Source organism: Echinops telfairi, unplaced genomic scaffold, assembly GCF_000313985.2.
Source record: "Echinops telfairi isolate 266 unplaced genomic scaffold, ASM31398v2 ScPeMD7_10;HRSCAF=50, whole genome shotgun sequence".
Taxonomy (NCBI): domain Eukaryota; kingdom Metazoa; phylum Chordata; class Mammalia; order Afrosoricida; family Tenrecidae; genus Echinops; species Echinops telfairi.
This window is the reverse complement of record NW_022103907.1, coordinates 9,937,831-9,951,238: the sequence shown is the minus strand read 5'-3', so window position 1 is coordinate 9,951,238 and position 13,408 is coordinate 9,937,831. Positions and strand designations below refer to the sequence as shown.

Below are 13,408 nucleotides of genomic sequence, written 5' to 3'. Positions count from 1 at the left end.
TCGTCTCCTCCCCAAGACCCTTCTGTAAGGGGATGTCCGGTTGCCTACAGATGGGCTCTGCCTGATTCTTACTGCGAGCAGAGCAGACCTGTCAGCCACCTAGCTCCATACCAGTATTAGCATCCAGTATAGGCCGGTTAATCACGGCTAGAAACTGTGTTTAACCCCCTATCCAGGCTCACAACCTAAGGCGCATCTGCGGCCACACAGAGCACAGGACAAAGCGCTCTTAAGATAAGCCTGGAAGCAGCTGCAAAGGCAGACAGGAACAAAGGCAAACCAAGGTGGCCCAGCGCAGAACGAAAATGCGTTTTCCTTTAAAACTCAGAGAAGCTTGCGATGTACATATAAGAAAACTTGAGCTTTTCTTATAAAGAATTATTAGAAATTATAAGAATATAAAGAAGAGGCAACACCCCTATTAAGAAGAAATGTGTTAGTTGTTGGCCAGTTGACGATTCCCATGAAGAAATGCAATGAGAAGCCCCTGGAGTGCCCAGGTGGGGACATTTCTGTACCTATTGAAGGAGTTCTGTCCCGTCAGCCTCCAGAGACCCTCCAGTAGAGGGCGTCGCTGCCTAGACCACTGCTGCAGTCGGATGTCAACGCTTGGCTCCCAGCTCTTATGGAAGGTCCTGAACGTTTGAAGGAGACACTTGCCAGGTCTGTGCCTTCCTCACTGTGGGCTGTGGAGGGGACCAGTGCTACTCACTGGGTTTTTCCATAGCTCACTGTTGGCCACAGACCAGCAGGCCTTCCTTTCTGGTCTCTCAGAGTTTGGAAGTTTCCCCTGGAACCTTTTAGCATCAGAGCAACCCACACACATACTTCCACTAAGGACATGCCCAGGGGCTGTGCAGGGGACGGGGTACGCCAAGTCAGTTGCCAGGCCTGGTCTCCTGCAAGGAAGGAGGATTCTTCCACTGAACTACTAAGCCTTCACTCCCCGGCTATCAAATGGTACAAACTGACTGGGGCCCCTGGACAGAAATAAGAGGTGCACACGGTTCATGCTAATAGATCTTTCTGGAAGAAAGACTAATAAAAGCTATGCCACTCAGATCGTTTTCCCAAAGTTCCTATGGAGGGAGAACGACTTGAATTTCTGTTTGCACAGCAAGAGGCTGGAAAAGGAGCTGGGTGTGAGGAGAGAAAGCTGCTGACGGGAGAAGCAAGTGAGCTGCTTCCGGGTGGAGGGTAAGACAAGCCGAAATCAAATACGGTTTACTCTTCTCAAGGTAACTGTAGACGAGTGCCAAAGTTAGCCCATGCACCCCACCACGAGAATGGACTTCTATATTTTAGCTTTTAACCCACCCCCCCCCGCCCCCCGAGTAATAAACAGAGAAGCATCGTACTTCCTTTCCTGTTCCTTTCGACCAGTTCTTCTTCCTGCCACGTCAATCCTTTTGGCAGCCTGTGTGGCGGCCAGCCGGGTGGCACGCTAACAAGCCACAGTAAATCCCAGCGCTGAAGAACGTGCCGGGGTCCCAGAACTCCTCCTGCCCACCAGTGTCCTCACTATAAATGTCACGTTTCCAGGGATCACAGCGGGTCCTGTACAATACATGCACAGAACCCGCAAATGCGGCCAGGCTTTAAGAGCGGTGTCTCTGCCTCAGGGTGGCACCCAGAGGTCTGAGAGGATCAGGGGGCATCTGAACCCGGAGACAAGGTCCTGTGTCCACCTGGACCCCAAGTAGCCCAGGGCTACCTTAAGATGGGTGAGCAGGATGAGGTGCCACCTCAAATGGCAACATGCTGAGTACCATTTCTCCCCTCAGGAGCTGTCCCTGAGATGCTGTCTGCAGACTGCTTTGGCAGAAAGGCTGGGCTTTTATTTAGAAGTGAGATAAGAGAATTGCTTTGACACAGGCTACTCATTGCAGCGGCAATCTCTGTGAGGGGAGAACTCCACAGAACCGACAGGCATTTGTATCGGGTTCCATGCTCATGAGTCCCTTCCCGTGTGTACATTAGGCCACTGCAGGTGCACAACTCCTTCGTGAAGCCTGGGACACTATTCTCCCCGTCTCACAGATGAGGCGGTAGTGGTGGGGTGTGTGTGTGTGTGTGTGTGTGTGTGTGTGTAACCACATCATTGAGATGCTCGGCTGGCACAGAACAGAGAGGGAAGCATCAGCCTTTAGCTTCAAGGTGGGTTCTCTTTCTGGCGTGTGGAGGTTTTTAATTTTAACAAGGTAAGATAGAAGAAACAGGTGTAGAAAAAAATGCTGTAATGACCATGCCAGTATGATATAACATTCTGGTTTGAAAACGCCCAACATTATATTCCACACAAGGATGCTGAGTGGGTATGTGCCGTTTGGTTCCTGGGGTGAGTTAAATACACAATGATCAACAGATGTTCCGAAGAGAGACTTAATACGTCCTGCTAGGCTAGGAAAGGACACTATTTTTGATGGAGTCCGCAGTCAACAAGCAGAAATCAAAGCAAGAAGTAACACTGTATAATGAACTGACTGGGACCGGGCACGTCCCCAATTAAGGAGAAATATTATTAATCATTTGCTAGTTGAAGATCACCCTGGAGAAGAAATGCAATTATAACATCGCACCATGTGAATGGTGCGCCAGTGTGACTCTGTGTGAATGCTCCACATGGCCAACATCCAATGTTGAAGACAGATGTTCAATCTGCAAGAGAAACCTCTTTTACGTGTCCCCTCTACAACAGAATTCATTTCCATAGACCCTTAAAGACACAAGATACTTAAAAGTTACTAAGTGACCTTAAGCTGTGTCATCTCAATGTCTTAGCTTTGCACCATATGCAAGTCATTTAGTTAATATGCGTATGCACATACATACACATATACATATATTACACAAATATGCAAGGGCTTAAATAGGTTTGTGAAAAAAATCCCATTATCTTTTAATTCCATTTTTCATGAGCTGCTTGAAGCCCCCTCCTGTATACCTACCTCCCAAATAACTATCATCAAAAATTATTAAGATGTACTGACTCAGGTTATTTCCAGCCAACAACTAAGAGATGGCTAAAAGGAGTCCTGATAGCATGATGGTTAACCGTTGGCTGCTACACAAAAGCTTGACAGTGCTCATTCTACCTGGTGCCTCCACAGGAGAAAGGCCTAGAATCTATTTCACTGAAGATTACAGGCCGGGACCCCTACAGGGCAGTTCTAGCAACTGGACTGGACAGCACCTACTACAGCAGATCATAAGAGCCCCCCAAACACAATCCTATGTACTGAAGGTTACGCACTACTCGGTCAACACAAGACTTGCTTACTTAAGATCAGCCTGTTTCACAGAGTATCTGAATGAGAAGCTACACCCAAGCAGCGTGCATTCCAAAGCCCACAGGTTACATGGCTGCAGACCCATACATTCAACTAAGGAGCTGCTTATGATCCAAGCAGTGCTCACTTGGAATAAGATCTGACCAGGAATGACTGCATACCCGGACATGGGGAAACCCTGCTGGGAAGCCGGTTCTGGAAGCTGCCCACAGTCAGAGCGAGGGTGACGTGCTCAGGGAAGCATCCATAGGGACAAGTGAATGCACATGGGGTGGCGGCTGACAGCTTACTTATCTGCCATCTCCTGGGAGCCACCAAATAAAGATCTCAGTGAGACACAAACAAGTTTTGCTTTGGAACGTTCTAGAAAGGCATGTTGATAAAGATAAGGCCACAAAAAGCTTTGAGCCAGCCCTGTCCTACATGGTGATGTGTGTCATGGCTGGGGTATTTGCTGTTTACAACATCAAACCTACTATCACAGCTCAGAATTCCCACCAGACCTTTTATCTCCCCTGGTACATACTCAGCTCATCTTTTGATTCTTGCTCCTCATTCTATAAGCCATAGTTACAGTCTAAAAGCCTATGAAAAGAAAACCTATTAGTTATGTGTATCTGTGTAGGAAGCTAGAATACAGAAAATTAGGGAATAGGAAGATGTCCCATTAACATGATTGGGTAATTACTACTTAGTTTCTTTCTAGCACAAGGATGAATTCCCTAATGATGGGTATTATAATTAATTAGACAAAGCTGTTCACTTTTCAAAATTAATCATCAATTCTATTAATTATGTCTGCATTACACATTCTATTAAATTAGCTCACATAATATGAGGCCTTTGCACATGGAAAGAGAGGCATTATCATTGCACATTAGTGACTTGGTAATTTAGCTGAAAGAACACAAATATTTGTAATTAGAGGACTTCTTTGAGCAGGAGAGTCACTGTTCCATTCTCTTGGAAGAAAAATGGGGGAGGGGAAAGCAAGAAAGCTTTGTTCTGGGGCTTTATCCCTAAAAAAGGAGGTGAGCGAAGGCTTCCAGAGATCTATGTCTGACTCCCTTGGGAGACTGCTCACCCAGGGAGGCCAGTCCTGGGAGCCGGGAGCAAGGCCAGCCCTGCGTTCTCACAGGGAGGCAAGGATGGTCCTTGCATGGGTAACAGAGTCACATGAGGCCAAGCTCCAAAAGAGACCATTGACACAGGAGAGAGTGTAAGCAGGGGTCCTCCTGCCCCATGACAGAACTGGGTGCTTTAAGGCATGCAGAAGGACTTCCCCTGGCTTAAGTGATCACTGGGTGGTGGGGAAGCCCCTGCCCCTGCCACACAGCCTGCTCCGGCCTCTCTCTGTGCCTGTGCCACCCTGGGTTGGTGCCCTTACAGAGAGACCATGATGGCTGGAGACAGGACCTCTTCGCTGAGAAGAGAACAGGCCTCAAGGGCAAAGGGAGCAAACTGCTTTGTTTTATGTTCTCAGATCTACAAGGGGTCCTAGGTTAGGAAAGACAAATGCCGATTAACAAGGCTCCTGGCAAAATAAGTCTGATACAGAGCCCCTCTCCCCCCCACTGAAACCACAGCCATGGAGTGCATGCGGACTCTTAGCTACCTGTGGGGGGTGAGGGGTGGGGGGTGGAGGGTAACTGCCCCATAAGGTTTCCCAGGCTGCCACCTTGATGAAAGCAGACTGCCGCGCAGTCCTCCTGCAGAGCCTGGGCAGGGGAAGGGGTGGGGGTGCATGAACTCCCAGTCAGCAACCCAAATGCTAAACCCACTGTGTCACAAGGGCTCCGTCTGGTGTAGCCCGGAGGGCGTAATGGCTATTTCAGCACAGCAACAACATGCATGGAGGACTAAGATGAGTGAGTGAACCAAGAACAGCGAGCAGCCATTGCTGGCTCATCAAATGCTAACTCCCCACCACCTCTTCCCCGGGCTTGCAGGATGCAGTTACACACCCATCATTCTGGGTGGGGGGCGTTGGGAGGGAGGCAGCGCACCAACAACATTTCCTTCGTGACGGTCTCAGTTGACATGCACCACAAGTAGTGAAAGGGCCTACCATCGGATTGAAAGTCGCCATCGCAAAGTCGGACCAAATCCACTCTCCCCAGGCCCCCTGCCCACACCCCCAGTACCACCTTCAGGGTGCTGATGCCAGACCTGAAGAACTACGAAGCTCCCCACATCCCTCCCTAAAAGGAGGACACAGGTCTGCTGTCACCTGCAGATCATTTCTCAGAATTCTGAATCAGTTACAGTTGGTTTGACGAGGAAGAGTAGGACCAGATTTAGTGTTACTCGACAGACACAAACTTAGTAATTAAGTAACTTACAAATTATGAATTGGCTAATTAAGCAGGAAAACATTACAGGAACTCTTCATTGGAGCCAAACAGTCTTGAGAATACTCTGAGAGACCTGCTTAGATTTTCCCCCTGAAGGTGACACACGTATCTGGGGCCTGGGGGACGCGTTTCCCACCGACCCAGGGCTGCAGAAGTGCACGCGCCCGGCGGACTCATGCACTGCTTCCTTTACAATGCTTTCGTGTTTAAAAGTTAAAAAAAAAAAAAAAAAAGCGGTTGTGCCCCTCCCCTATGTCCTGACATGGTGCCTGGGTTGTGACAGCTCCCGTCTGGGTCGCACCAAATGATGTCATGTGGATCCGAGGTCAGCTCTCTGAAACTGGATGTGGCCGTGAACTAGCCTTGATACGTGTCTGGCTCCACAATGGAGCTACCAAGCTTAAGTGTGTCTCACCCCTGAAAGGTGGGTGACCATGTGTCCGGGTTTGCTTGGTGCTCCCGCTCTTGGTGTAAGGCGACTGTGTCATCTTAACTGACCGGCAGCCCTCATCTCACTCTCAAAACATCACGATTCGAAGAGTAAGTCACTCACGAAAAGATGAGAACCCAGCTTTCAAAACTCAATGCTTCCTTGCGCATTACACGGAGAAAGTCTAGCTCTGTCTAACCGCAGAGCGGATGTTGTTTTCAAAATACCTCTCTCCCTCTTACATGTTAATATGCAGAAAAGATGCCGAAGAAGCGGCCTACACCAGATGGCCAGAGGCCGTGAGACATGGGGAGGCGGCGGCTGCGCCACGAGCTCGCGGCCAGGCCAGCCAGGCCAGGGCGCCACCCACCAGCTCATCTTTTGGAATTGCCAAAGCGACTTCCCTTCTGCTCCCCCAGGTACCACCCCAGATGTTGCCATTACTTGTATCTAGCATGTATGCAGGCCAAGTACGCAAAAGTCTCTCATAATCAACATGCCAGAGCTAATTTGCCTAACATTTCACTTGCTACTCTGATCACAGGTGCACTGTGGGACTGAGGAATGCCATTGCCTTTCACTTGACTTTAGGAGCCGTACTGGCTCCAAAAGCAATAAAGGAGAGTGAGCACCGGGGAACTGGGACTGTGCCTTTATTAGAGTTGCCAGCTGTCTGAGCCTCGCCTTCTGGAGCCCAGAACAACATCTGGCTTATGTTCACAGGGCTGTGTTTGCTCGGACATCAGGGCTAATATACATATGTCCTCTGCTCACGAGCTAGAACACCAAGGGTCACAAGGAGGAGAGGATGCTGTCAGTTACTCAAGTCTCACCCTGTGGCTCTAGGTCCACAACATGGATAACCAAGCACTGAAATGGAATCAAGTGTCAGCAGATGGAGGAAGAACTGGGAGATTCAATTAGGGTCTCATCAACACAGAGGCAGCAAGCATTACCTACGGAGTATACTCCAACTTGAGACCCGGCATTTCTATTTGGGGGGGAAAATACTGTAAATGTGAAGAGACAGAAAGATGACTCGGATACTGAAAATCCAATCAACCGCACTCCCATCACTCTCAGAGAGCAGCTCCTAAATGCTGATCACCTCTCAGCGGGGGCACACCTCCCCATTTTGGGTCTCTTTGGATGTCATCCAGAAAACTCCATTTCAAATATATTCACGGATTTAAGTAAATGGCTGTCCGTGTAGATTTAGTGGCCACTGGTAGAATGAAAGATTGTTTTTGGTTGGTCTTACCTATGCAGTATGGACAGCACTGGCCTTTTCTCAAAACAGGTCTTTCACAGGATACTGATGGGCAAGACTCCGAGTAACAGCTAATTATGCTATCCATGCACACGCAGCTGGTACACACGTCAGGCTTCCAGGACTCAGCTGCCAGGAATATATCCCCCTCATCATTCTTGCAGTAACTAGGCACGCTGTCATTACGGGATGCGGGAGGCTGAAGAGGCACATCTGGAAAAATGAACACACAGGTCAGCAGGGGAGGGTAGACACCACAGGCCACCAACTGTACCAGCGCTTCAGTCTGTCTTACAGAGTTCACCCAGTTCCTCCGCCACGGTGCCGCCCCCCAAAGAGGGAGAAGAGAGACCTCAGTAACAAGACGGTAGAAAGATTCAGGCAGGTCTTGGAATAAACTACAAAGATCCACCATAATTCTGTTAGCTGTCTACCCAAGGTCCACTCTTATCTTTCTTGCCATCACAAGGGACAACGGCAATTAGGCCAATCCCAGTTTTCCTTGCAACTAGGGGGAGGAGGAGGGTGAGGCAGGGGAGACACACCATCCAGTTGTGGGCAGCTGAACTTCACAGCTCTTAGAGGAGGCCTCTGAGAACCTTTCATTTTATAAATCAGGGTGCTGTGTTGATACCACAGTCCACATTCTTCCAGACCAGCGTCTCTCCCCTTTCGAGGTCAAACGGCCCTTTCACAGGGGTCGCCCGATGCATAACAGTAGCAAAATTACAGTGATGAAATAGCAATGAAAATAATGTTATGGTTGGGGGGCCACCACAACACAAGGGACTGTATTACAGGGTCACGGCATTAGGAAGGTTGAGAACCACTGTCCTAGACTTAAGTGTGAGTGTGTTGTTGTGGCTGTAACGGGTCAAGTTCCACTTGATTAACCCTGACCCACTGAATCAATGCTGATACGACTCTGCTCCAATGTCTTACATTGTATGTAAAACAAACCTTGATTTGTTTAAAAACTCTAGCTAGATTTCTTCTTACTTGCAGCCACATTCAATCCAACTAACCAATGCTCCAATAGATTTTTCCTTGTGCCAGACTGTCCTAAACCACCTCGCTTTGACATCCTCATGTTCGGTATTCCAAGGAATGGTTGAAGGATGAGGGAGATCTGAATAAATCTCTCCTGAGGATACACCCACAGAGAAATCAACACTAAGTATGCTGTGACTTTGCTAGTCAGCGCCCCCCCACCCCCCAATCACTTTCGAATCTGAAAGAGAAAACATCACCAGAGAATCCAGCTCTCTCTTTGGGTCTTGGGATGGGCCGAGGTTACATGAAAATTGTAGCCCTCAATAGAAATCCAGGTGACAACAAATGAAGCTGTCAGTTAATGGGGTACCTAGCTTCAAAATGTCACCCTCTTCCTGATGGGTCTAACGGCTTCCAAGCACCTTCACCACTTAAAAACTCACTGCCACTGAGTCAATCCTGACCCACGGCACCCCTGTAGGATGCAGAGAAAGCCCCCTCTGAGTTTCCAAGACTGTCAGTCTTTCTGGGAGCAGAAAGCCTCATCCTTACCCCGAGGAGTGGCTGATGGGTTCAAACTGCTGTCCTTGTGGTAGCAGGTAGCCCACGGTGACTATGCCACCAGGCATCCGTCTTTACCACCTCACACTCTGCCACTGAGCTGAGAGGTCAACTTGTAGCCACCCTGTGGGGCAGGGAAGAACTGCCCTGTGGGTTTCCGGGACTGTAGCTCTTTATGGGAGTAGAAAGTCCATCTTTCCCCATGGAGCTGCTGGTGGTTTCGAACTGCTGCCTTGGAGGGTAGCAGCCCAGTGGATAACCACTAGGCCACCAGCGCTCCTTCCCCACCAATTAGGAGTCTAGAAAGAGCCACAATAATCCTATTTGGTAAGCTTGTAAGAGAACCACATTAAAAAATTATTGTTTTTTGGCATATGCTTCGCCTGTGATACCCTGTAACGGTTCAATCGTATTAGGAAGAGTTGGGCATCATCACCATAATCAATTTTGAAGCACATTTCTTACACGAGGACTCGGATAGGAGGGCCAGACAGTCTTGGTCTTGGGCAGGCTCCGGTCACATCAGTTTATGGACTCTTATTTGAAGTCACGATCAGAGATCCTCATGGAGTACGCAGTGATGCCCGAGCTCGCAACATCTCTCCCTCCGTCAGCCTCATGAATCACCACACAAGCCACGAAGGCGGTTTGACAAGAAGAGTCTGTGACTCCATGCCGGGCTGACTGTGAGGCACAGAGGGAACCAACAGAACAGAGCCCCCAACACCCTCGCCTTGAGGCTGCACAACCCACCAGGCTTCGAAGGACTGGTCCCAACGGCAAGGGAGAAAAGCGAAAACAGTCGCCGGTTCCAGTGCTCCAAATGTCCTCGAGGCTCCTTCTGGGGTGGTTCCAGAGATCGCAGCAGTTAAAGCTACTCTCTCGGTGACCTTTTTTGGAGTCTTGCGACCCCAGGGGTAACTGCTTTTAAGAGGCAGGGCCGATGCTGGAGATAAGGATGACTGTCTTGTCAACATTCTTCCAGCAGCAGCACCGATTACGCTGAGTCAATTCTGACTCATGGTGGCCCCACACTCTACAGGGGTTCCCATAGCTGACGGACAGGGCCTCGCTTGCTTCTGGGTGGACATGAATCTCGAGTCCATCGGATAAGCAGCGAGCACATGAAACACGTGTAATGCCCAGGGACCTTGTCAGCGCCGAGCTCTTCAACTACCCCCTCAGCACCCAGCACCCAGCTCTCAAGCAAGGCCTAACCTCGCAGCCAGCCACTGAGGGGACCTGAAATGAGTGGCTAGAGAAGGACCTTTCACAGGGATAATGTTATGGGTTGGGGGGAGGGGCCACCACAACACGAGGAACTGTATGACAGGGTCACAGCACTGGGCAGGCTGAGAACCACTGGCCTACAGCCTGAGATCCCCTTCCTCCTGACGCCTGGACACAGCCCCAGTGGACGGAGGGGTGTGTTGGCACCGAGGGAGGAAGAGCGCATTAACGCTGAGATCCAGGGTCGCTGTCTTATCAGCCAGGGGGTGGCCTGGCTGAAATGCCATCTGAGAACCTTCTTTCTTTGGGCCTCTTTCCACTTTTTCTGCTTCAGATCTTTACCTTTTAATACCCCTGTTTTCAAACATTTATTCTCACCTCACCCTTTCATTTGCCAGTGTTCACTCATCCTTTTTCTTTTCGATCTCCTCTGCTCTCTTTATTCCCTGCCCCCAACCATACCAGGAAATAGCTTTACATGCAGGAATTCTCCATCTGGCTTTATGAAAAAGTTCTTTTATCAGTTTGAGGGCACTCTGGTGGTATAGCTATTGGGCTAAAAGGGCAACAGTTCAAAACTACCAATCACTGCTTAGGAGAAAGATGAGGCTTTCGATTCCCATAAAGAGTTGTAGTCTCGGAAACCCACGGGGCAATTCCACTCCATTCTTTGGAATTGACTCCAGGGCATTTGGTTTGGTTTGTACAAGCCTGACCCTCTCACACCCTGCCCTAAGCAAGGCCAAGGAAAGGGAGAGTTGAAGGATAGGCAGCGTGGCAAGACATGCTAGGAGACGCCAGCACTTGGAGCGGCATTGCTCTCAAGAAGCTGCCCTTCTGTGCCACCCTGGGCCTGGTTTAGAACGCAAGGATCAGGAGAGCATACGCTGATCAGCTTCTCACCGCGTCGCACACCAGTCACCAATGCGACTGTTGAAACGCACCGTGACATGGAGACAATGACGGTCTGTTTTAAGGACTTTAAAATCTTTTCATTGCTGCCACAGAACTACGAAGCTCAAAACCTGGGAAGTTCACAAACATCAGTCGTGGGGTGAGTAACTCATTTTATAATGTCGATTCTAGATATGTGTTTATTCGCAGGGGCGTGTCATATAAGTATTCTGAATCCTGATATATACAAAACACACAGTCCTAATGTTTAAGGATGAGGCCTATCACTGAAGCATCTCACGTCACATGCTTAAAAAAAAACAAAACGTCACCCAGGCTTAAGTACATAATAAGAACTCAACGGCAGGCTCAGAAAGGGCGCTTGCTCTTGTGCCCAAGGGAGAGAGGGGACGCCGGACCCCTCGCTGCTGGAGCATGCAGTGCCTCTGCCCAGGCCCAGAGACTCCTGGACCTGAGAAATGGCCCCTTAGTGAGCATCCTCAGGGGTCTATCCCCACAGAGCTGATTCCTGATCTGGTATGGGCCTCTGGGTGCAGCCCAACATTCTGTGAATGGATTTGGGCCAATGGCTGTGGAGATGACCCCTCCCTCCCTCCTCATCCCCACCTGAATCACCTCCCAGTGTACGAAGCACAAGCTCTCACAAATCCTCCCTCTTAGACACTCATCCCATGCTATCATGACTGATCTAGTGGGGGGAGATTCTGGCTCTTGTTTTGGATTATTGCTCCTTAAGACAGGACTTGAATCTGTCTTCACTACCCTTGGGATGCCCCTGGCTCAATGCAGGCTTTCCATTAATATTTGTACCATGGTTGTCTAACGGATATAACTTTGTTATTCTCAGTGAAGAGACCACTCCAAGCAGTTGCTACCAGGACCATGTGAATAGAGTTGGGGTGATATGTTAACAGAGAAACATTGAGTGAAATCAATCATGAGAAAAGAAATATAGTGGGGGATAGGCACTGGATATGCTAACAAATATACATCACACACTTGAACTACTTCTTAACCTAAAAAGATACCACGCCAGTTAAGCTTCTCGGTTTACCGTGGCCGCTAACTGCACCAGAGGTTCTGTAGTAAGAGGACACACTACATCTGGGTCACAGGACATACAGCAATGCCAAACCTGAGGCTATTGCAACATGCTCAGTGGAGGCCACTCGAAAGATTATTACCAGCAAGACGCCATGACGGATTTGGAATGACGGGCTTTAATAACAGAACTGAAGACTCTGGCCAGCCAATTAGATAAGCCAGCATTTTCTTAAAAAGCACTACATCCCTAATAAAACAATTTTTTAAAAAAGCACAACAATGTGAGAGTTTATAGCAGTGGTTCTCAACCTTCCTAATGCCGTGACCCTTTAGTGCAGTTCCTCATGCTGGGGTGACCCCCCCCCCAACCATAAAATTAATTTCATCGCTACTTCATCATTGTCATTTTGCTACTGTTATGAATCGGGCTACTTCTGTGAAAGGGTTGTTCGACCCTCAAAGGGGTCATGACTCATTGGTTGAGAACCGCTGGTTTGAGTTACTACTGGAGGAGACCTAGTGACCCTCTTGGACTGCTAACTGTAAAGCCAGTGGTTCAAACCCACAACCACGCCAAGAGGAGAATGATGAGGCTGTCTGCTCCCTCAGTGCTCTAGAGCCTTAGGAACCCTCCTCGGGTTGCTCTGAATCTCAATGGACTCCATGGAAGGTTTGTTTTATTTCTGGCTATGTGCAAATGAGCCATAAGAGGGTGTATCATATATACCCGAGTATAAGCCGACTCGAACATCAGCCGAGGCACCTAATTTTATCACAAAAAAATGCATTAAAAATGTGCTGAAAAACTCGGCTTATAAATGAGTATATATGGTATTTAAAAATACCATATATTTTTAAGTTGAAAAGGTAAATGATTAAGGGACAGCAAAGTAAACCCAGTTAAAATAAATCTGTTAACTTATGAATTCCCTATGTAAATTATAGGGAATTACAGATTATAATAAAACATTAAATATAAATAATTCCCTATATAAATTATCTATCTTTTGGAAAAGAGCCAGATACCCCAGTGCCAATTAGGAGAGTTACACTGGCTATAAAACCAGGAGCTTTTGTTCAAGACTCTGGCAAACTTTTATTATATTAGGTTCATGACCATAAATGTACCTGGTAGGACCCGATGACCTGAGAAGGAAACATGGGAGCGACAGGCACCGTGTGCACAGTGCTGGCACACTCAGGGATTTCAGCGTGTCCGTGTGCACAGTGCTGGCACACTCAGGGATTTCAGCGTGTCCGTGTGCACAGTGCTGGCACACTCTGGGATTTCAGCGTGTCCGTGTGCACAGTGCTGGCACAC

At 48.6% G+C, this 13,408-nt stretch overlaps 1 protein-coding gene across 4 annotated transcripts in view; it reads right to left on the bottom strand.

Moving 5' to 3' along the window:
- Positions 1–13,408, bottom strand: part of CRIM1 (cysteine rich transmembrane BMP regulator 1) — a 221,696-nt gene that overhangs the window by 31,760 nt on the left and 176,528 nt on the right. For all 4 annotated transcript variants that reach the window (XM_045287039.1, XM_045287038.1, XM_045287040.1 and 1 more), the window contains one exon: positions 7,336–7,557. In XM_045287039.1, coding sequence (XP_045142974.1) covers positions 7,336–7,557 — 222 coding nt within the window. The remainder of the gene's footprint in view (positions 1–7,335; positions 7,558–13,408) is intronic.